The sequence below is a fragment of the Phyllobates terribilis genome, unplaced genomic scaffold (genome assembly GCF_046119375.1).
Source record: "Phyllobates terribilis strain yellow unplaced genomic scaffold, ASM4611937v1 Scaffold_1__5_contigs__length_1240528914, whole genome shotgun sequence".
NCBI lineage: Eukaryota > Metazoa > Chordata > Amphibia > Anura > Dendrobatidae > Phyllobates > Phyllobates terribilis.
In genome coordinates, this window is record NW_027362761.1 from 18,543,141 (window position 1) to 18,568,179 (window position 25,039).

General features: G+C 49.1%; 1 protein-coding gene across 12 annotated transcripts in view; it reads right to left on the reverse strand.

Moving 5' to 3' along the window:
• The window catches only part of HAUS8 (HAUS augmin like complex subunit 8), a 438,075-nt gene that overhangs the window by 341,257 nt on the left and 71,779 nt on the right, over positions 1 to 25,039 (reverse strand). For 8 of the 12 annotated variants that reach the window (XM_073657881.1, XM_073657870.1, XM_073657789.1 and 5 more), the window contains 2 exons: positions 14,556 to 14,667; positions 2,458 to 2,513 (listed from right to left, as the gene is read on the reverse strand). In XM_073657881.1, the coding sequence (XP_073513982.1) occupies positions 2,458 to 2,513; positions 14,556 to 14,667 (168 nt within the window). Of the gene's footprint in view, positions 1 to 2,457; positions 2,514 to 14,555; positions 14,668 to 18,436; positions 18,452 to 25,039 lie in introns of those variants that run through there. The other 4 variants (XM_073658053.1, XM_073658135.1, XM_073658286.1 and 1 more) reach the window with 3 other exon arrangements.

Here is a 25,039-nt window from a genome sequence, read left to right on the forward strand (position 1 = left end):
AATGAGAGTTTGTTTGCAGTTAATATTTCAACGTGGAGTGAAAAAAAACACGTAAAAAGGTATGTTTATGTGCCATACACCGTTAAATATCTGATCAGTGTTGTAGAGCATTTTATGGTTGAATAATGTACTTGAAATGGTGTGAATCCAAGGCATAATTGTATTTCCATGATGCGATGTTTACTGTAGCAGTCAAAATAAAATATAAAGCATTGTATTTTTACAACATCAATGTTTTACAATTAGTGGAAAATTAATGTTTAAAAAATTACTCTATCCATTTCCTCACATGATATCGTTAGGAGGTAGGCATTTTTTTCTGTTGGTTATATAATTAGTGGAAAATTGTTTAGGCAGTATAATTAACATTCATGCATAAAATACACATGAAGGGACGATTTAAGAAAAACAAACACTTAATTCTGTCTTCCTAACCAAAGTCTGTCAAACAACTAGAAACAGACATTACAATCCTCAAAAGGAATCTAAACTTACTCAGTGTTTGCCACCAGGCGAAGATAAACAAGAAACAGAGAAAAGATTGAAGATTGTTAGTTTTGTTTCCCAATCATAGGTCCGCATAATGTAGGGGGGCAAACACCCTGAAACTAAGTGCCCACGATGCAGAAATGCTGCAGATTTTTTCCGCTTCTCCCTGGAAGGAAAAACACATGCGGATTGTACATGCGGATTGTACATGCGGATTTTGCGTGCGTTTTTTCCGCCAGGGACATGCGGATGTGAAGCGTTCTTCACATGCATTTCAGCATGCGGGTTATCAAGCGCTTTTCCAGGCGATTTTAGCATCTCTATATAGTGTAACCAAGTAATAGTTAAAAAAAAAAAAAAAGAATAAGAATGGTGAAAAATAAAAAATAAAGATTATACTTACCTTCCGTAATCCCCCGGTGTTTTCTCCACTCCATCCGGTCTGTTGTATCGGTCGCGGTGGTGATTAAGTACCTGCGGTGACATCATTGTGTCATGTGACAGGTCACGCGACTCAATGACGTCATGGAAGGTCCTTAATCACCACCGCGACCCATACAACAGACCGGGGGCCATCAGAAGGTAAGTATAATCTTTTTTTTTTCTTTTTTTTTTACAGGTACTATGGTACCTGGGTCTGGAGGGGAGTCTCCTCTTCTCCAAACCCGGGTACCATCCGCACATTGAACCGTATGATATCCGCTTGTGCAGATGTAGTGATGCGGATGTCACACGGTCCAATGCAAGTCAATGGCGGCAATTACGCTGTGTGTCCGCAAAATTAATGGACATGCTGCGGATTTTTCCGCAATGATAATCCGCAGCGGATATTTCCGCAGCATGTGCACAGCACATGCGGATTATCATTGGGGACCATGGGGCACGTATTACAAAGCGTTTTCGCTGCGGAAATTCCGCGGCAAAAACGCTTGAACAACGCATAGTGGGCACGCAGCCTGACTCCAGCACTGTTTCAATAGCTAGGCTTCAATAAAACCCTTATCTGCTGCAGCTCTTCTTGCCTGCTAATTCAAAAGCTGTATCATCCTTCCCACCCCATGATTGACAGATTTCACTCTACACTGTGCATAGGCCAAAAGCTGTTAACCAATAGTGGGGGTCAGAATGGCCAAAACCTCATGAAGGACTACATATCAAAAGCTTATCACTGAAAAACAGACTTGCAGCTGAAAACTACCGCCAACGTCAGCGGTCGCGTGACCTGTCACATGACAGCTGACGTCATGAAAGGTCCTTTTACATTACCGGTACCCGCCACGGAGCCAGCAGTGACGTCGGGAGCAGAGCCGGGGTCCATCAGAAGGTGAGTATAAGGTTATTTTTTATTTTCATTTTTTTTTTTTTTTTTTTTTACAGGTACTGTGGTACCCTGGTCTGGAGGAGAGTCTCCACTTCTACAGACCCGGGTACCATCCGAACATTAATCGCATAAGGTAAGCATGACTATATGTAGTCATGCGGATCTTATGTGATCCAATGCAAGTCAATGGCGAAATCGCACTAGAATTAGTCTTGCTGCGGGTTTTACCGCAATGCGAATTTGCAGCGGAAATTTCCGCATGAGCACAACACATGCGGATTTGCATTGCAGTACATGGCAGACCTATTACAAGCGATTTTAATGCGTTTTCGCAGTGAAAATATGCCGCAAAAACGCATTAAAACCGCTTCGTGTGCACAAAGCCTTAAAGTCTGATTGGCTGCCACACTATCAGTGAGCACAGCGGCTCTGCCAGTGTAAATGGAACGCTCAGCTCACCAATTGGCTGCTGCACTGTCAAGTTGTCATGACTTCAGCGTCAGATGCACTAGTGGACAAGGGTATGGTGACCATTGCACTTTTTTTACTATATGATTCTGTCTGGGGACCAATATGTCCCGAGAAGGGACAATGTCTTTTAGCACAAAAGGTTTGTTATCCAGAAGTATGAGTGAGGGAGAGCATACCTTTGTGTTTTTAGGCTTATCATACTGCATGTAACGCGATTTCACCACCTTTGGACCTGTTAAGACAAAAAAAAGTGCTATTAGGTTATGGAACAATATACTATACATTCAAATAAAAGTCCGCTTGCAATACAAACACCACAAAACATAGGGCTATGGTCACATAGGATGCAGTCATTTCTCATATCGTCACAGAAAGGTTTATTGTATTTGTGTTTTGAATCAGTTTACTTTTCAGATGTGTATGTTTGCCATTGTTTTTTTATTTTTGGAATCATAAAAATAAAATAAAAAATATATAATATATAAGAAGGGATATAATCCAGCTCCCAGATTCATATTTCGACAATGTGTTGAAACCAATAGTCCTTTATTATAAAATTTTAAAAATTAAGGGGAAAGCCTTAGTTACTTACCGGTAACGGGATTTTTCAGAGCCCATGACAGCACCACGAGAGAGAGCGGATCCGCCCATCATGGACAGGAAACCTACAGGTTAAAAAAGGCGGCCATCTCTTCCCGCCTCAGTTTAGTTAACAGAGCATGAGAGGACCGCCAAGGTTAATAACAACAAAACAAATTCATTTTAAACCAATTACTTTAACCAACTTCCCCCCGAGGGTGCAAAAAAGGAAATTAATTCTACGGGAGTGCGAAAAAACTCCAGTGTAGGGAGGGAATATAAGGGTGCTGTCATGGGCTCCGAAAAATCCCGTTACCGGTAAGTAACTAAGGCTTTATTCGTACTCCCATGACAGCACCACGAGAAAATTACAGAGGAGGAGTAGGCCTCTTCGAATTTTTCTTGTTCTCTGAAAAATCTTCGGAGAAATTTCTTTATCCGAAACGATTTCTTAAAAGAGGGTAGAGGTACAGATGGGAATCCCCTCTTAGGATCTCCGGCTTTTTCTAACAGTTCGTCCATGGTCTGGCCAAAAAGATATTCCCCCTCGCAAGGAATTGTACAAAGCCTAGACTTCGTTTGTACATCTCCAGGCCAGCATTTAATCCAAAGGGCTCGCCGAGCAGCATTTGATAGAGCTGATGATTTTGCAGCCAGTCTAACCGAGTCCGCCGACGCATCAGCAAGAAAGGCCGCTGCACCCTGTACCAGGGGAAGGGAAGAAATAATCTCCTTCCTGGAGACACCCTCCTTAAGTTGGTTGTCTAGCTGTTCCAGCCAGACCATCGGGGCTCTGGCTGTGCAGGTGGCTGCCACTGCTGGTTTCAGGGCTCCTGCAGCTGTCTCCCATGCACCTTTCAGGAAGGTATCGGCTCGTCTGTCTAAGGGGTCTCTCAATGCTCGCATGTCGTCAAATGGGAGAGAAGACTTTTTTGATGCCTTAGCAAAGGCAACATCTAACCTTGGTGCTTTTGACCAAGAGGTACAAGTGGCATCGTCAAATGGATACCTCCTTTTGAAAGAGGGAGGAATGCTGCCCTTCCTGTCTGGCTTTTACCACTCTCTATCAATGAGATCTTTGACTATTGTATTTATGGGGAAACATCTCTTCTTCTTTTGACCTAATCCCCCAAACATTACATCCTCTACAGATTTTTCTGGTCTCGTGTCTACAATGCCCATGGTGGTCCGGACAGCTTTCACCAAGGCATCAACCTCTTGCAGAGGAAAACACTGTCTATCCGACTCGTTATCAGAAGAAGAGAGAGAGGAGGAAGAAGTGTTTGAGATATCAGAGTCCGAGCCTGGCTGAATGTACCAGGGAACATGCCTGGACTCAGAATTCCCTTGCAAAGCCTTGCCTATTTCTTCTCTAATTAAAGTCTTTAGGTCGAAGGAAAACCCCGGGGTTTCTTTGGTCATTACCTTGTCAATACAAGGTTGGCACAATTTCTTAACATACGCATCAGGGAGCGGATTGCTGCATAGGGCACATTCCTTATGTTTAGAGTTAAATGAACATTTCTTGCTCTGAAAGAAAGTTATAGATAGAGAAGGAGGAAGAAGAATTAGTAGAACTTTCACGAAGATTCTACTTACCCCATGGAATATTTGGTACCGTAGAAGCAGAAGAATCCATCTTAACCGGCGGAGAATCAAGCCGAACCACCGGACCTTCTTTCCTGCTTTTTGCGGTGAATTTTCTAGCCGAACGATTGGACCCAGACCGGGAACGTCATTGCACCGCCAGTTGTGAGGGCTCCCCAGAGGGCTGCTCCTGCAGCAGTTGCTCTTGCTGAGGTGATAGCTGCTCCTGTGTATCTCCCATGTTTAACAAGGTAAAAAACAATGGTCTGGGAAGCACCTCCGTATGCTGCCAGTAACTTTTTATACTGGCCATACGTGGTACCTGTGTGGAGTTTTTTTTTTTTCTTTATTAGGGGCTCTGGAAGAATTCACCCCCTCCCCCCACCCCCCGGTGGGCTAATCTCCGCTGTTTGCAGTACCAGCGGAACGCTCCTGGACTCCTGCTCCGGCGTCATCGTGCTCGCATGCGGCTTCCTGGTTGCGCGCGCAAGCTCCGCCCACTTCCGGTGGAGTCCCCGACGCACCGGAAATACGTAATAGGGCCGCGCCTGTCACGTTCCCCGCCGGCGCGGCCCGGATCTCTTGCACAGTATAGCAGGGGGGAGGGTGCCCGCATGCGGCTCCACACATGGCGGACATCTACCTCCACGAGAGGGGATGTCACGCCTGCCGCAACGCACACGGAGGTGCCCCAATGAGCCCTGTCGTGGCGTCTCCAGAGTTCCAGGACCGACCTAGGGTGGAAACCTTCACTGCTCCAACACCCTGTCGATTCCATCTGGGGCAAGAGACAGTCTTCATCCTGCAGGTAAGCCTGAGAGGTCTCCCATCAAGGACAGGAAACCTAAACTGAGGCGGGAGAGAGGTGCCGCCCTTTTTAACCTGTAGGTTTCCTGTCCACAATGGGCGGATCCTCTCTCTCTCGTGGTGCTGTCATGGGAGTACGAATAAACTTCCATCTGCTGTATTAGTTGCTGCTAAAAAGCAAGACATGGGGCGCATAAAAGACGGATTTTGGTAAGACCTTACCTGTAAAATCCTTTTCAGCGAGGGAAGGAAGGGAGACACAGTCATTACTAGTGGGGTAGGCGGAGCCCACATAGGATAGAACACCTCAGATTAAAAAGAGTGTTGTCCGGCCCCTCCAGCTTGGGCTCCTCCTACTCCAGCTCTCCAGTCCGTACACAAGCTAAGGAAGAGCAAATATCACCAGCGGAGCAACATAACCCCTTCTGAAGAACTTCAGAGAAAAAACAAGAGACAGGTTATGCATATAACAGAAAAACCACACAGTCCCAGGTACTACTCACTGGACCTGACCACTGCGATGAGCTGGCAATGCTGGAACAGAGCCTTAGCGCGCCGACCTCAGCCCAGATAATCGCTATCAGAGAAGGGTCACGCTGCATCTGAAAACACAACAACACACTTCTGCCATGGGAGGGAGCTGTGTCTCCCTTCCTTCCCTCGCTGAAAAGGATTTTACAGGTAAGGTCTTACCAAAATCCGTCTTTCAGCAGCAGATGGAAGGAAGGGAGACACAGTCATTACTAGTGGGACGTCCCAAAGCAGTCCAAAAATTAAGGGTGGGAAAAAACCAACAGAGGCAGAATCCCAACAACCTAGAAAAATGCGCAACTAGCGCTAAATACAAGTTAACGATAACTTAAACTACAGCCGCCTGCAGGACCCTACGTCCTAAGGCTGCATCAGCGGAAGCACTGACGTCCACCTTATAAAACTTTGTAAAAGTGTGGACGGAGCGCCAGGTAGCCGCCCGGCAGAGTTGAGCTGCCGAGGCCCCTTGATGAAAAGCCCACGATGAACCCACAGCTCTCGTGGAGTGAGCTCGAATCTTAATTGGACAAGATTCGCCCTTGAGTCGGTAAGCCTCTAAAATGGCCGACCGAATCCATCGAGCTATAGTGTCCTTGGAACCTCGTTGACCACGCCGACGACCTGCTGGAATCACAAACAGAGAGTCCGATTTCCGAAAACCTTGAGTAATAGACAAATAGAACTTCAAAGCCCGCACTAAATCCAATGAGTGCAAGGCCCGTTCCTTCGCATTCCTCGGTTCCGGACAGAGCGAGGGCAACACAATATCCTGGTTAACATGAAATTGTGACACCACCTTAGGTAGAAAGTCGCCCCGTGTGCGAAGCACCACGCGATCCGGGAGAAACTCCAGAAAAGGAGGCGAGCAAGAAAGAGCCGCCAGTTCAGAAACCCTTCTCAAAGAGGTGACTGCCACTAAAAAGGCAACCTTCCAAGAAAGCAAAGAAAGGCTAACGGAGTCCATAGGCTCAAAAGGCCCATGTTGAAGAGCCGCCAAGGGGACACAAGCGCCTTCCGCGGCGGAAACTGACGGGTTACCCCGCGAAAAAAGGAACGAACGTCCCTACGCGAGGCGATAGCCTTCCGAAACAGCAAGGACAAAGCAGAAACCTGACCCCTCAGAGTGCTAACTGCCAAACCCTTGTCCAGGCCATACTGCAAAAAGGCCAACAAATTGGGAATGGAAAAAATCCTCGGGTTCCTTGAAGAACCCGAACACCATGAAAAGAAGGCCTCCCAAGTCTTGTGATAGATCCTAGTAGTGGCAGGACCCCTGGCAGCTCGCAGAGTGGCAATGACTTCGGCTGAAAAACCTTGACGAGTCAAGATTTCGGTCTCAAGAGCCACGCCGTCAAACGCAGAGACTTCAGGTCCGGATGACGAACGGGCCCTTGGGTTAACAGGTCCGGGCGAAGAGGGAGAGGAAGTGGAGGCGCAGCCCGAAGCGACACCAGCGTCGAGAACCACGTCCTCCTTGGCCAGTCTGGGGCTACTAACATAGCCGGGACTCTTTCCAGTCTGATCCGACGCAACACCAGAGGAAGTAAGGATATCGGCGGGAACACATAGATTAGCTCGAATTGGTCCCACGGAGCCACCAGAGCATCCACCGCCACAGCCTTCGGGTCCTTGTACCTGGACATGAACGTCGGTAACTTGGTGTTGAACCTTGATGCCATCAAATCCACTTGAGGAGTTCCCCAACGGGAGCACAGCTGTGCAAAAATTTCTGGGTGAAGACTCCATTCTCCGGGATCCACCTTCTCGCGACTGAGGAAGTCCACCGTGATATTCTGAACTCCCGGAATGTGAATCGCAGAGATGGCTGGCACCTTGGCCTCGGCCCATACCAGGATCCGAGACACTTCCATCATGAGCCTGAAGCTCCTCGTTCCACCTTGATGGTTGATATACGCGACCGCCGTCGCGTTGTCTGTCTGCACTCGGACTGGCAGACCGTTTAAAGGGACCGTCCAGTGTTGGAGGCAAAGGAAAATCGCCCTCAATTCCAGGATGTTGATCGGCAGGACAGACTCTTCCGACGACCATACTCCCTGAATCCAGAGATCGTTCCAGACACCCCCCCAGCCTGACAGGCTGGCATCGGTGGTTATGACCGACCACCTCGGAAGGAGGAAGGACTTCCCCAGGGATAACGCTTCCGGACGTAACCACCATTCTAGAGACTCTCGCACCCTGTGGGAGATGATGACACTGCGATCCAGCGAAGCCTGTGATCGATCCCAACGGTTCAGAATGAGCATTTGGAGAGTCCTGGAATGAAATTGGGCAAACGGAAGTGCCTCCATTGACGCCACCATCAAACCCAAAAGGCGCATACACCTTCGAAGGGACATTGCTGTCGAAGACTTCATAACCTGTACATGTCGAAGAAGACTTGCTTGCTTGTCTGGAGGCAGGGACACCACTGCTCGTACCGTGTCGAAATGCATCCCCAAAAACAGGATTGACTGCGACGGTTCCAGAGACGACTTCTTCCAATTGACCAGCCACCCGAAGTCCTCCAGGAGCTGAAGGGATAGATTGCGAGCCGTCACCGCCTCCTCCTTTGAGGACGCCACAATCAAAAGGTCGTCCAGGTAGGGAAGAACCGTAACCCCCTGTCTTCGAAGGATCGCCATGAGAGGTGCCAGAATTTTTGTAAAAACTCTGGGCGCCGAGGCCAACTCGAATGGTAGGGCCACAAACTGGAAATGGTCCTGACCTATGGCAAAACGAAGGAAGCGTTGGTGGGCCCTTCCGACGGGAACATGCAAATAAGCGTCGCGAATGTCGATAGACACCAAAAAGTCGTTCTGCGACAGGGCCGCCACAACCGAGCGAAGCGACTCCATGCGGAATTTCCGGGTGCGGACATGCCGATTCAATCTTTTGAGATCCAGAATGGGGCGAAATTTGTCCTCCTTTTTGGGGACCACAAAGAGGTTTGAATAAAACCCTCTTCCCCGGTCCTCCGGCGGAACCGGTACCACCACACCCTTCTGCAGAAGGGAATCGACCTCCTGCCGTAGAGCGGCAACTAGCTCGGGCTCTGACGGAATGCGAGATCGGCAAAACCTGTCCGGGGGTCGAGAAAGAAACTCTATGAAGTAGCCTGCTGACACAACCCGCGTCACCCAGGCGTCCGAAACGCGGGACGCCCAAGTCGATTCGAATTGGAGCAGGCGACCCCCCACTCGAGAGCCCTCGAGAGAAAACCTGGCGTCAGTCCGCCTTAGCGGGCTTTTTGTCAGCTTCCCGCTTGTCTTGACGGAAGCTCTGTTTCCAGGGAGTGCGGGATTTCTGAGAAGCCTTTTTTCCTGAAAAAGAGGGACGACCCGATCCCCAAGAGGGCTGACCGGACCGTCCCCTGGACCGAAAGGGCCGCCGACTACTACCGGCACTAGGCCTGCCCGACGCAGAAGCCACAGTTCTTCGCTGTGGTAAGGCCGCTTCTTTTGCCTTTGCCTTGACAATCAGCTCCGTGAGGTCAGATCCAAATAACTGACCACCCTTGTAAGCTAAAGATAGCAAACCTTGCTTGGAAACCGCGTCCCCGGTCCACTGTCTGAGCCACAGTGCTCTTCTGACTGTGACCGCCGAGGATTGCGCCCTGGACAGCAGTGACGCGGTATCCAAACCTGCATCACTGCCATATCGGGCCGCATCCTCCAACAACTTGAAAAGCCCATCTACCTCGGATAGCGGGGATCCATCCTGCCACGCCGTCCGTAGACGGTCCAACCAGCTTAGGGAAGCTTTACAAGCACACATGGATCCTAGCACCGCTCTGAATCCATGACCCGCGGCCTCGTAGATGGATTTCGCCGCCATCTCCGTTTTTCTGTCCAGCGGATCCTGCAGACTCGCCTTCCCTTTAACAGGCAGTAATGAGGATTTGCTAAGCTGGGATAAAGGGACATCCACTTCAGGAGAAGGAATCCAATTATCAATCAACTCCGTGGAACACGGATACAGTGCCTCAAAAAACCGTGTCCCCTGAAAACGTTTATCTGGACACAGGCGTTCCTTCTCCACTGCCCCATTAAGCTCATCCAGAGATGGTAATGCCAAGCGCGACCTATGCGACTCCTGAAACATCCGGGCCGACTTACCAGGACGTCTAGTTACCTCCTCCGGAAACTGTAACGCCTCCCTCATGGCTCCAATAAAAGCCTCTGCACGGCCCAAAAAAGAGGCAGAGTGCCCCTGCCGATCCTCCTTATCCGAATCGGACATCTCCCCATCTGAGCTTGAAGGGGAACCCTCCATAACAGAGATCTCCGAGTCGCTGCGCGGGGAGGGCAGTACCGGCCTGTGGCGCTTCCTGCCATGAGAGGATCTAGCTGACACCCAATAACCTAGAAGGTCAGACAGGCCATCAATAGAACGAGTGAGGGCCTCCATTTTGACCACTGCCCCATCACCGAAACCCCCGACCGCTGCGCTTGACGCCGTCGAGGACTCCTGCGTGTCAGACACGCGAGACTGATCCTGTAGCGGACCTGGGAGACGGTCCGCACCTCCTGGACCCTGATCTGACATGCCCTCACACAGTATATGGCAGGTTAAACCTGTCAGTAAGTAGGACAGTGTGGTTTCTTAAAAGAAAGCTGAAGGGTTAAAGCTCTTAAAGAGAGAGCTACCCCAGCTGACCCCCAATTAAGGGATAACCGCCTAATAAGGGGTTAATGTCGCAGACTCCCCACAACCTCTGTGAAATGAAAAGGATGTGCGAGCCCCAGACAAAAAAAGGAACCTCTATATGAGGTAATAGCTGCAGGACAGCACAGTCTGCCACCTTATTGTGCCTCAGAAAGGTGCCCTGCGCTGAGGGGGTGAGGGGTTAAGCTTCTGCCCTGACAGGCAGAAGCGACTCACCCAGCTGGCCGCGGTGCAGTGTTCCTTCGGTCTGTCGGGAGGAGAGGAGAGTGAGGAGCCCGATGGAAGCCGTTCAGTAATGGCCGCCGCGCTGTGAGGAGAGAGAAGCCGGAAGAGGAGGGGCAGGAGAAAGCGCGCGCTCAGAGCGCTTCCTGCCCGCGAAAGACCAGGAAGGCGCGAAGCCACGCCCCCCGCCGGCTTCAAAAAAAGCGCGCGCGACTCCTCCGCTCTCCACTCCTGCCCCGCTTCCATGTCCTGCAGGCATCCACCTGCGGACAAAAAAACACAAGTCACCACCTGAATACATGTAGCAGCGGCTGCCGCAGCAGCCGCTGAAGCACTCAAAACACATTAACATGCTGAGTACTCACCCAGCTGAGCGCCACAGGGACCCCCAGGGATTTGTGGCGCTGTGCCCAAGCTTCCCCCCAGGGCGGAGAACGCAGTGACCCCAGATGTGCGGTTTGCGTCCTCGCCAGGGAAGCATCCCTCATCCCCCGGGGCCGGCAGGGTTCTGCAGGGACCTCTCTCAAAGGGTAATGCAGATCCGCCAAGGGAGGGGTGGGGGTCCAGCAGCGCTGAGACCCCTGAGACCTCAAGACCACGGGGGTCCAAGTCTCTGTCCGATAAAAATAAAAAAATTTTCTGAGGAGCTGCTTCCAGCAGCGACCATCCTCTGTGACCTCAAATTTTAGACTGGAGAGCTGGAGTAGGAGGAGCCCAAGCTGGAGGGGCCGGACAACACTCTTTTTTAATCTGAGGTGTTCTATCCTATGTGGGCTCCGCCTACCCCACTAGTAATGACTGTGTCTCCCTTCCTTCTGTAACATACCTGGCGGCGTCCTTGCATGGTGGTCCATCTCCCACTGTGCAAGAGCGTGCACTTGATCTCCAGTCCAGAATGTCTCTCTGGCTTCCCTCCATGCTGTCTGTTTGTGTCTGTTTCTGCTGCTTAAGGGCGGCGCCCGATCACTTCCTGCTTTTTGTACCTGCTGTGGGTCACACCCCTTGTGCGTCCTCAGCCTATTGCTGTCTGTCACCTGGTATATAGCTCAGCTGCTCCCATCTATTCCTGCCTGAGCATAGTGTTTCATTCAGTGTGTGCTTGCACTCTGAAGGTGCCAGGTCCCGTTCTGTGTTCTCTTGTCTGCCTATCCTGGAGGCTGTATTTCCAGGCCTGTCTGAACACGCTCCTAGCCTGTTCCTCCTGCCTTCTAGGGGCCGATTACCTAGACCCGTTCCTGTATCTTGTCTGACCTGTCTGAACACGCTTCTAGCCTGCTCTGACTCCTTTGCTCACCGCTCCGGCGGTTCTAGCCTGCTCTGACTCCTTTGCTCACCGCTCCGGCGGTTCTAGTCTGCTCTGACTCCTTTGCTCACCGCTCCGGCGGTTCTAGTCTGCTCTGACTCCTTTGCTTACCGCTCCGGCGGTTCTAGCCTGCTCTGACTCCTTGCTCACTGCTCCGCAGCCTTGCTCCGCTCTGACCCTTTTGCTCACTGCTCCGGCAGCCTTGCTCCGCTCTGACCCTTTTGCTCACTGCTCCGGCAGTCCTGTCCTGCCCTGCTTCTGCCCGCTGCTCCGGCAGTCCTGTCCTGCCCTGCTTCTGCCCGCTGCTCCGGCAGTCCTGTCCTGCCCTGCTTCTGCCCGCTGCTCCGGCAGTCCTGTCCTGCCCTGCTTCTGCCCGCTGCTCCGGCAGTCCTGTCCTGCCCTGCTTCTGCCCGCTGCTCCGGCAGTCCTGTCCTGCCCTGCTTGTGCTCGCTGCTCCTGCAGCCCCGTCCTGCTCTGTTCTTGCCCACCGCTTCGGGCGTTCCCTCTCTGCTGTGGTTGTCTACCGCATCTGCGGTTCTGTGACCGAGTCTGTACTGGGTCTTAACCTTTCTGTGCTCCAGCCCGTCCTTTCGGCCAGTACCTCCCTGCCTGCATACTCGCCTGTATCCACCCATCTGCATACCTGCCGTGTTTGCTTACATCCACCAGTCTGTGCCAGCCTAACCTGCCTGTTCCTGAGTCCCAGTGTGTACTGGGTCCTATCCCGCCTGTGTTCCTACCTGCTAGTGCCTCCCTGTCTGCACTCTAGCTGTGCTTGCCGGTACCCCTCTGCCTGTATTGTTCCTGAGTCCCAGTGTGTACTGGGTCCTATCCCGCCTGTGTTCCTACCTGCTAGTGCCTCCCTGTCTGCACTCTAGCTGCGCTTGCCTTTACCCGCCTGCCTGCATACCAGTCGTGCCTGCCTATACCCTCCAGTCTGTGCGCCAGCCTAACCAGCCTGTTCCAGTAATCCCTGTGTGGGTCAACCCCCGTGTCTGGAGTTTGACCTGGAGTAGCACCTGGTCCCTCTGCCCGGTTTCTCCCTGGTGCACTGGCGTCGTATGCCGTCGTGCCATCTTGGTCGGATCGGCCAGATACTTAGTCACGCCCCTCCAGGCACTCTCCGGTTCATGGTCCAGTGGAACCACAACACCCGCACACGCCAGTCAGTCCGGGCGTGTGCATAACACCTTCCAACTGCTGCTGAAATAGGTAATGCATTTTAAAGATATTCCACTAAAACGATATTACTAAGAAATCTAGAACTATGGCCAGAGCCACAAAATGCATTTAATTTTTTTGCAGCAATACAATTTGCTGTTATACTAATTGACGTGTACAGACAGCTTTACATTGATTTGCTTAAATACAGTTTATATAGTCAAGCGATCTCTCAAATATATTCTTGCACCTCTGACTTTTTATTGTACTTTTATTATAATTTCTACTAAAAAAATAAAAACACATCAAGGCAGCACAGTGGCTCAGTGGTTAGAACGGCAGCCAAGCAGCGCTGGGGTCCTGGGTTCAAATCCCACCAAGGACAACATCTGCAAGGAGTTTGTATGTTCTCCTCGTGTTTATGTGGGTTTCCTCCCACACTCCAAAGACATACTGATAGGGAATGTAGATTGTGAGCCCCAATGGGGATAGTGCCGATAATGTAAGTAAAGCGCTGCGGAATATGTTGGCGTTCTATAAAAAAGATTATTATTAAAAACTATGAGGAACAAAATTTTACTTTTTGGACGTTGACCAGTAATTGTAGATGAAAAAAAATATATACCGTAATGAAATGCATAATGAATCGAGTCAGTATGAAATAAAGATTGAACTGTAAATATCGCTCTGTATGAATAGGAGCCAGAAAACTATTCTTCACTTTTAAATAGGTCATTTTATGATGAGAAACTCCATTTAAAAAGGAAATTGGATATGATGAGCAACCTCCCCTAAATTCATGTTGTAATACATATGCAAATGAGGCTGAAGTGCTCTGGGTGTGATCAAAGTACTTTGAGCCTTTAGCACAACCTTATTCTGCTTGACTCACAGCTTAATGGCTTAACTACACAGACTAAGCGGTCAGACAAGCAGAAGAATGTGGCACTAGGCAAAGAACAAAGCTGGGGATTAAAACATGTAGGTTTTGATTATCCAGCAATGGATTTTATTAACAAAAATATATAATTGTTCATGAGAATGAAATGGCAAATTAAGTGGCTTGGAATGGGGAGGAGGGTGGGAGTTGATAGTCAAGACAGATTTCCTTCAAGTGGCCCTCCCACGCTTTTCTGTATACTGCCACCATTTTACTAAAACACGCTGACATCAAACTATTGCCTGTGAGTTTTTCAAGTAGCTAACTGCAACATCGCATGAACGTCTTGCATGAGCTGCTCTTAGTCTATATAACAAATATGCCACATTGCCCTCCTTTGCTCAGCATAGATGTTAATTAATAAACTGAAGGATAAATAGAAGTCACATGCTTATGATCCTTTACAGCTAATCAGACACATTACATTCTTGGTGTATCAAAAAAGAAATTCTAAGTTAGGGAACTTCAGGTTCGCTTACCTGGAGGTACTTTAAATTTTTGAGGCAGCACAGACTTACGAGTAGGAGTACCACTTCCACCTTTTTCTTGGCTTTTTCCAGCTGATAAGACTGTTGTATTTGTGACATTCTTCTATAAACGACATGTTAAAAAAAACAAAACAGTATAAAAATGGAACTGAGAAACATACAAGAATGCACTGACTAATTTGTTGCAAAAGTAGGGATTGAAAAATCCCATTCAAATGTTGCAGAAACTGCTTCATTCACTTGAATGACAAATTTTGACGATATGAATGTTCTGGCTGTATCTACTTTGGAGAGTAAGATAAGCACTTGACATTGTTATGGTGATATATTGGAAGTAAAAAAAAATAATTAAAAAAAGGTGTAATATGGGGGAATTAGGATAGGAACAGGTGAATACATTTATTGAAAGAGCAAAATGCCTGTGGACTTAAAGAGGACCTTTCACCAGTTTGATGTGTTTATCAGGCTACATCACTGATTAACTCCAGTTGGAAAACGTAGTAGTGTCGTTTTGGGACAAAAATTGCTGGGCGTACAAATTTGTCTAACCACCATGAGGTTGACAAAATCCTGGAAAACCTGCCAAAAATCGAGCGATCAAGTACTGATCATCTCTCGGAGGCATAAGGGGTGGGAGGTGGATTAGGAAAGATCAGGAACTTTTTCCTTTCTTCAACAGTGCGCAGCACCAGCAGTAGTGATGGCACGGGCTTGAAAAAGTCTGTGGCATCACAAGGCGCAGCACAGCACGACAGAATGACAGTCATACTGCGGTCCGATCACCTCTGGTGCGATTGACATTGTCCGATCGCACCAATCAGAGTTGGCAAAATTTGGCTGGACATCAATGTTTGGCCACAGCCCCACTATCAGTATTTGGTCAGTATTGTTTCTCAGGAGTGGGAGCCAAAACCAGGTGAGAAACAATCAGAGAAAAGGTCTAATAGAAACAAGTCACCAATTCTGCATTTATCACCCACTCCTGGTTTTGGCTCCCACTCCTGAGAAAAAACACTGACCGAATACTGATAGTGGGGCCGTGGCCTTTCAGTGAAACAATGAAAACGCTGCGGTTGGCTGTTAAATTCTGTACAGCCAATCACAGCGATCGTACTTGTGCGAGGGGTGGGCATTGAAACCCCCAGTGACTATGAGCCCAGGTGCCTGCTGTGAGAATCAACAAGCACCTTAATGCGATCACCGCGAGTGAGTCCAACGTCGGTAAGAGGTTAAAGGGAATTTGTCAGTAGGATAAACTCTAAGCAGTCTTCATGTGCATGCAGGTCCTAGAAAGCTGAATAACATTACACCTGATATCTATGATACGATGTCTTATTACTGAGAAATCCACATTTTTCTTATATGCAGATCAGTGTCCGGCCCATAGAGATAACAGCTCATTTGCATATTAGAAAAATGTAGATTTCTCTAGAATAAGACATGAGATCATAAATAACAAGCTATAAAATTTATTAAACTTTCTATGACCTACATGTCCATATAGACAGCTTGATCCGGACAGATTGAGCAAAAAGTATGGCTGTGACAAAGCTCCTGGCCCAGACAGTATTCATCCTGGATTTTGAGGCAGTTGAGCTCAGTAATTGACAGACCACCATCTCCTCTTTTACTCTCTTTTCACAGGGTCAGTGACACAACATTGGAGGATGGCTGACGTGGTACCAATCTTCAAGAAGGGCTAGAATGTGGATCTGTGCAACTACCGTCTGGAGAGTTTGAAGTCAGTGGTGTCCAAATGTTTTGAAGACATATGAGATGTTCATTTAAATGTATTTATTAATTTGTGGATGGGTTTGAGAGCAAAATATCAGTTTTTGCTGATGACAGAAAATAATGTAGGATAATAAATCTTGACCGTATATAATATTATGGTACAATCTAAATAACATGTCTGCATGGGCAAACACATGGCAGATGAGGTTTAATGTTAATAAATGTACAGTAATGCATCCAGGTCGTAGTAATCATATAGCTGCATATACTTTAAAAGGGAAGAGGTCACCAGGTTTTCCCAATATAAACTACAGCCAGCATCTTTACAGCCTCTTTTATAGCAGTCTAGTAAGCTGTATACAAGTCCTATACGCCCTTTGCATAACCCAAAAATCCTTTAATTATCCCCACAAACAACGAAGTCTGGTCTGATGGGCATTGCTTGTCTTATTTTGGCACCTCCTTTCTTCTCACAAGCGCCGTCCTCCTGCCCTGCTTCATGTGGATGACATGTCCTACATCATCCACAGTGTACCCAATCGCGCTCCTGCGTAAGCGTACTTCACTGTCCTGCCGAGGGCAGAGCAAAGTACTTTAATGTGCATGCGCTGGGAGAGGCCGAAGATCGCCAATGACCCAGAAGTACAGCTGGCATATGTGCATTACAATGCTTTGCTCTGCCCGAGGCAGGGCAGAGGGAAGTGCACCAGCACAGGAGTGCAATTGTGGACAAAGAGGATGACTTAGGATGCGTCATCAAATGAAGCAAGGTGGGAGGACGGTGTTTTCAAGGAGAGAGGAGGCACAAGCAAGACCAGCAACGGCCAAGAGACCGGACTGTGAAGTATGAGGGGATAATAAAGGCATTTTGGGCTATGTAGAGGGCGTGTAGGACATGTATACAGCTTACTAGACTGCTATAAAAGAGGCAGTAAAGGTGGTGGCCGTAGTTTATACTGGGAAGGAAAAGCAATTTCTTACAAGTAAGCTAAGAAGCAGCTCTCAATATCAGGTAGCAGCTGCCAAAGCAATTAAGATTTTAGGGTGTAAAAAAAATAAATAAATCCTGTGATCCCAATGTATCATTACCCTCTATAAAATTATTTGTAAGGCCACATCTAGAACATGGGATCCAGTTTTGGGTTCCACATTATAATAAAAATATTGGAACGTTAGAGTCAGACTGAAGGCTACAGAAAATGAAAAAGTCACTAACCTATTGCAGCAATACGGTGTTACTAATGCATTCCACCTTCTATGAATCTGGCTGATAAGTCTAGTTATACATTATTATATGTCTGGATCACCAGAAGACTAGAGAAAAGTTCTGCAATGTGAATTTTCCATTGAACACAATGAGAGTTTGTTTGCAGTTAATATTTCAACGTGGAGTGAAAAAAAACACGTAAAAAGGTATGTTTATGTGCCATACACCGTTAAATATCTGATCAGTGTTGTAGAGCATTTTATGGTTGAATAATGTACTTGAAATGGTGTGAATCCAAGGCATAATTGTATTTCCATGATGCGATGTTTACTGTAGCAGTCAAAATAAAATATAAAGCATTGTATTTTTACAACATCAATGATAATCCGCAGCGGAAATTTCCGCAGCATGTGCACAGCACATGCGGATTATCATTGGGGACCATGGGGCACGTATTACCAAGCGTTTGTTTTAAGCGTTTTCGCTGCGGAAATTCCGAGGCAAAAACGCTTGAAAAACGCATAGTGGGCACGCAGCCCGACTCCAGCACTGTTTCAATAGCTAGGCTTCAATAAAACCCTTATCTGCTGCTGCTCTTCTTGCCTGCTCATTCAAAAGCTGTATCATCCTTCCCACCCCATGATTGACAGATTTCACTCTACACTGTGTATAGGCCAAAAGCTGTTAACCAATGGTGGGGGGCAGAATGGCCAAAACCTCATGAAGGACTACATATCAAAAGCTTATCACTGAAAAACAGACTTGCAGCTGAAAACTACCGCCAACGTCAGCGGTCGCGTGACCTGTCACATGACAGCTGACGTCATGAAAGGTCCTTTTACATTACCGGTACCCGCCACGGAGCCAGCAGTGACGCCGGGAGCAGAGCGGGGGCCATCAGAAGGCGAGTATAAGGTTATCTTTTACTTACACGTACTGTGGTACCCGGGTCTGGAGGAGAGTCTCCTGGGGTTGCTATGGCAGCTGGAGGTCACATGACCGCCTCCAGCTCTGCCATATATGGTGTCCTGTCTGGCTCAGCTGCAGCTAAGCCAGACAGGAGACTCTGACTGAAACAGTCAGGGAAGATCTCATGTAATGTAATGTAATATATGTCTATTACATTACATGAGATCAGTGATCAGAAAAATAAAAATTAATGTCCCATACAGGAACTAAGAAAAAATGTAAAAAAAAAAGTTTTTAAACTATTAAAAAAAAATATCACAAAATAAATAAAAATAAATAAATAAAATATTAAACCAATAAATCCGTATATTTTTACAAAACCAAAAAAAGTACACATATTTGGTATCGCCGCGTCCGAAACAACCCGAGCTATAAAACTGTCACACTAATTAACTCCTTCTGTGCACACCGTAATAAAAATAAATAAAAAACGGAGCAAAAAAATATGCTTTTTCATCATATCGCCAAACAAAAAGTGGAAAAAAATGCGATCAAAAAACAAAATAGAAATAAAAATGGTACCGCTGAAAAAAAAAGCCGCCATACAGCTCCATCAGCCGAAAAATAAAAAAGTTATAGCGCTCAGAATAAAGCAATGCAAAAAAAATATTTTTTTCTATAAAATAGTTTTAGTGTAAAAGCGCCAAAACATAAAAAAAAAATACAGTAAGTGTAGTATCGCTGTAAACGTACTGACCCGAAGAATAACGCTGCCTGATCACTTTTACCACACGCAGAACGGCATAAAAAAAACCTCAAAAAACAATTCCTGAATTGTTGGTTTTTTTAATTTTACCTCCCAAAAAACGGAATAGAAAGCGATCAAAAAATGTCACATACCCAAAAATGGTACCAATAAAAATGTCAACTCGTCCCGCAAAAAACAAGCCGTCACATGACTCTGTCGGCCGAAATATGGAAAAATTATAGCTCTCAAAATATGGCGATGCAAAAACTAGATTTTGCAAAAAAAAGCGTCTTTTAGTGTGTGACAGCTGTCAGTCATAAAAACCCGATATAAATCTGGTATCTCTGTAATCGCACCGACCCGAAGAATAAAGTAATCTAAGCAGTTATATCACACTAGGAACGGCGTAAAAAATAAATAAAACCAATTCTTCACCTGCTACTGATTTGTTTATTATGTCTCTGTAGCGTCGGCGTCCCTGCCTCCTGCTAGGCAGGGACGCTGTTCCCCTCACCTTTCCGCTGCTTCCCGGCCACGGTGCTTAGGGCGCGTGCGCGCGCGCTCCCCCTCTCTTAAAGGGGCCGCGCGCGCCGTCCTAAGGAGTCCCCGGCCAATGGCCGGAGGACTTCACCATATATAAGGCACCTCCTCCAAAATGGAGGTGCCCGAGCAATGTTGTTGCAAAGCCTTCACTCTGCTTCAGCCCTCAGGTCCTGTTTCCAGTTACCTGCCAGTCACCTGCCAGATTCCTGCCTGTTACCTGCCAGTCACCTGACAGATTCCTGCCTGTTACCTGCCAGATTCCTGCTTGATACCTGCCAGATATCCGTTTACCTGCTTGCAAGCCTGCGGTCCGACGGTCTGCCTTTCGACACCTGTCAGTCTGTCTATGGACCAGCCTGCCCGCTCACCTTGGAGCGCTCGTCTGCTACCTGCCTGCTAGCCTACCTGGAGGCTCCGCCGTCACTTGCCGTGACCACCTGCCTGTCCAGAGACTCCTGTCTGCTCACCTGGGAGCGCTCATCTGCTACCTGCCTGCTAGCCTACCTGGAGGCTCCGCCGTCACTTGCCGTGACCACCTGCCTGTCCAGAGACTCTCGCCTGCTCACCTAGGAGCGCTCACCTGCTACCTGCCTGCTAGCCTACCTGGAGGCTCTGCCGTCACTAGCCATGACCACCTGCCTGTCCAGAGACTGTCCCTGTCACTTCCCGTGAGTAACCGTCCTTCTACCCAGAGACTGTCCCTGTCACTTGCCGTGACTACCTGCCCTTCTACCCAGAGACTGTCCCTGTCACTTGCCGTGACTACCTGCCCTTCTACCCAGAGACTGTCCCTGTCACTTGCCGTGATTACCTGCCCGTCTTCCCTGGGAGCCACCCGCTTCCTTACAAGGACCGCCCCCTTGTATAGTTGCTCAGAGGTTCCGCCTCCCAGACCCGTTACAGTTTGCTCGGGCCATGGAATCCGGTGGCACCCAAGCTCCCTCGCTCTTGGACCTATGTCATGAACTGTCCCGTCAGAGGTCCCAACAGGAGTCCATCCTGATTCACCTGCGGAGTGTCAACTCTCGCCTGGACACTCTGTCTGCTCCACCTGCAATCACCGCTAGTGTCATGACTCGCAGCCCGGCTGCTCCGCTGCCCACCAATACCATGGTATCCTGTCCCGGACCCCGGTTTTCTGCACCTCCTCGTTTCGGAGGTGACTCCGCTCAAGCTCGGGGCTTCATAAACCAGTGCACCCTGCACTTTGAACTCTTGTCCCACCAGTTTATCTCCGACCGGTCCAAAGTAGCCTTTATCATGTCCCACCTCACGGGGGAGGCTCTGGCTTGGCTAAATCCTCTGTGGGAGAGAGGAGATCCCCTGGTGTCCGACCTGCCAGCCTTTCTCACGGCTTTCCGGAAAGTCTTCGACGAACCCGGACGGAAGACCTCATCCGCATCGTCTCTGCTACGCCTCCGTCAAGGAGATCTCACCATGGGCCAATATGCCATATGGTTCCGTACCCTTGCTTCGGAGCTGGCCTGGGATAACGACGCTCTGGTGTCTGTCTTCTGGGAAGGTCTGTCCGGCCGTATTAAAGATGAACTCGCCGGTCGGGACATTCCTACCACTCTCGACGACTTAATAACACTTGCCACCCGGATTGACATCCGATTCCAGGAGCGCGCCAAAGAGGTTACCCGTGAGAGGAGGTTTCCATGTCTAGCCCCCACCTTCCAGAAACCCGTCACTCCCTCCGTTACTCCCCAGGCACACTCACCTGAGCCTATGCAGGTTGACCAGACCAAGATGGTCAAAACCCGTCAAGACTTACGCCGTGCCGAGGGGAGCTGCTTCTACTGTGGCAGTAAGGAGCACCGGATCCGTTCCTGCCCAGAGAGGTCGGGAAACGCCTGTGTCTAGGGTCGCTCAGAGAGGTCGCCCTAGACAAAAGTAAACCCTCTCCATCTCTGATGCTGTCAGTCTCTATCTCCTGCGGAGAGAACCGCTATTTCGAACTGGCTCAACTTGACTCAGGAGCTGCTGGAAATCTCATTTCTCAGTCTCTGGTAGAGAAATACCGCATTCCCACCAAACCTCTGGCCGTACCTTTATCTGTCGCCGCCGTGGATGGGGGCCTCTTACCACATCCCATCCAACTCATCACCGAATCCATAACTCTGCAGGTGGGAATGCTGCATTCTGAGAGCATCTCCTTTCATGTTCTGCCTGGGCTCTCTCACGCACTCTTGTTAGGCCTACCTTGGCTCCAGAAACATGCACCCGTGCTTGACTGGCAGACCGGAGAAGTCCTTCGCTGGGGACAGGACTGCCATAGGACTTGTCTAGTTCCCGTTCATCCTGCTCGTCCTTCTCCTACCCCAGTCAGTCTACCCGGTCTACCGGTTCCCTATTGGTCTTATGCGGATGTCTTCAATAAAAAAGAAGCAGAGACATTACCCCCTCATAGACCATATGATTGTCCAATCGACCTGATTCCCGGCTCTACTCCTCCCCGTGGGCGTATCTACCCTTTGTCCGCAGCGGAGACCCGGTCCATGTCAGAATATATTGAGGAGAATCTGGCCCGGGGATTTATCCGGAAATCTACCTCCCCGGCGGGAGCAGGCTTCTTCTTCGTCAAAAAGAAGGACGGCTCACTCCGTCCATGTATAGATTATAGAGGCCTTAACCAGATTACAGTGAAGAATAAATACCCCCTCCCGCTCATTCCTGAATTATTTGACCGTCTGAGGGGGGCTAGAATCTTCACCAAACTGGATCTCCGTGGGGCGTATAACCTGGTCCGTATCCGTCAGGCGGATGAGTGGAAGACGGCATTCAACACCCGGGACGGCCACTATGAGTACCTTGTAATGCCCTTCGGTCTCTGTAACGCTCCTGCCGTCTTTCAAGAGTTGGTCAATGACATCTTCCGTGACCTTCTCTACTCCTGCGTGGTGGTGTACCTGGACGACATCTTGGTCTTCTCTCCGGACTTTCCTACTCACCGGAGGGATGTTCGTCAGGCCCTGCTCAGGCTCAGGCAGAACCACCTCTACGCTAAATATGAGAAGTGCATCTTTGAGCAGACCTCTCTTCCATTTCTGGGCTACATAATCTCTCAGACCGGCCTACAAATGGATCCTGAGAAACTGTCTGCCATCCAGAAGTGGCCCCGACCAGAGGGGTTGAAGGCTATTCAGCGGTTCCTGGGCTTCGCCAACTATTACCGCCTCTTCATACCGCACTTCTCTTCCAGGACTGCCCCTATCTCTGTGCTCACCTGTAAAGGTACTAATCCCAGAAGATGGCCGCCCGAAGCTGAGGAGGCCTTTCTTTCCTTAAAACAGGCCTTCTCCTCCGCCCCGGTGCTGCATCATCCAGACGGCAACAAATAATTCTTCCTAGAAATTGACGCTTCCTCCTCCGGAGCCGGGGCGGTACTTACCCAAAAGTCATCTTCCGGGAGAATGGTAACCTGCGGTTTTTTCTCCAAACTCTTCTCCTCTTCTGAACGCAACTATTCTATTGGAGACCGTGAATTGTTAGCCATTAAGCTAGCACTGGAGGAGTGGCGTTACCTGCTCGAGGGGGCTCTTCACCCGGTAATAATTTACACGGACCACAAAAACTTGGCTTACCTTCAGAGCGCCCAGAGACTTAACCCGCGCCAAGCCCGGTGGTCCTTGTTTTTTGCCCGCTTTGATTTTGTTCTTCATTTTCGCCCGGCAGACAAAAACATCAAAGCTGACGCCTTGTTCCGATCCTTCCTGGTGTCTGATCTAGAGGAGGAACCTAAGCACATCATTGATCCCGCCAGAGTAATGCAAGTGAATCTAAATCGTCTCCCTCCCGGTAAGACGTTTGTAACTGTACCTGATCGGAAGAAGGTCCTACACTGGGGTCATTCGTCTAAGCTAGCTGGCCACGCCGGTCAGAAAAAGACCCTTCAGCTCATTACCCGGCATTACTGGTGGCCTACCCTGCAAAAGGATGTAATAGACTTTGTTTCTGCCTGTGTGTCCTGCGCCCGCAACAAAGTTCCGAGACACCTGCCAGCCGGTCGCCTTCTTCCTCTTCCAGTACCTGCTGCCCCATGGCAGCATATTGCTATGAACTTTATAACGGATCTTCCTGTCTCTGCCGGTTGTACGGTCATTTGGGTGGTCGCTGATCGCTTCTCCAAGATGGCGCACTTCATTCCCCTGCCGGGTCTCCCGTCTGCACCCGAACTGGCTAAAGACTTTATCCGCCACATCTTCCGTCTCCATGGCCTGCCCCTCCACATCGTGTCAGATCGTGGGGTTCAGTTCACCTCACGCTTCTGGAGAGCCACATGTAAGTTGCTTGACGTCACTCTGGACTTCTCCTCCGCTTACCATCCACAGTCCAATGGTCAAGTGGAGCGGATCAACCAGAACCTGACCAGTTACCTCTGGCACTTTGTTAATGCCCACCATTCGGACTGGGTGGATCTCCTACCATGGGCCGAGTTCTCTTACAATAATCACGAGAGCGAATCTTCCTCCAAATCCCCGTTTTTTGTAGTCTTCGGTCAGCATCCTCGGATCCCATTTCCCGTCTCCACCTCGGTGGACAATCCGGCTGCGAAATCTCTCGTTAGCGAATTCTCCTCCATTTGGGAGAGTACCCGATCCGCACTCCTTCAGTCGTCCGAACGGATGAAAAAACACGCTGACAAGAAACGCCTGGATCCTCCACAATTCCGTCCTGGAGATAAAGTCTGGCTCTCGTCCAAATATGTCCGGCTCAAGATTCCCTCCTACAAGTTAGGGCCTCGGTTCATCGGCCCACTGGAAGTTATCAAACAGATCAACCCGGTGGCCTATAAATGAAAACTCCTGGCCAACTTACGGATCCCTAACTCCTTCCATGTATCTCTCCTCAAACCCGTGGTACTTAACTCTTTTTCCAAGTCTACAGGTACGCCTCCTGCTCTGGTTTCCGCTGAGAACGAGTTTGAGGTAGAGAACATTCTGGCCACCAAAAGGGTAAGAGGAAAAACCTTTTTTCTGGTAGATTGGAAGGGGTTTGGTCCTGAGGAGAGAACGTGGGAGCCCCGGGAGAACATCCATGCCCCTCTCATCCTTGATAAATTTCTCTCTGGCCTAAAAAAGGGGGGGCCTAAAGGGGGGGGGGGGGAGTACTGTAGCGTCGGCGTCCCTGCCTCCTGCTAGGCAGGGACGCTGTTCCCCTCACCTTTCCGCTGCTTCCCGGCCACGGTGCTTAGGGCGCGCGCGCTCCCCCTCTCTTAAAGGGGCCGCGCGCGCCGTCCTAAGGAGTCCCCGGCCAATGGCCGGAGGACTTCACCATATATAAGGCACCTCCTCCAAAATGGAGGTGCCCGAGCAATGTTGTTGCAAAGCC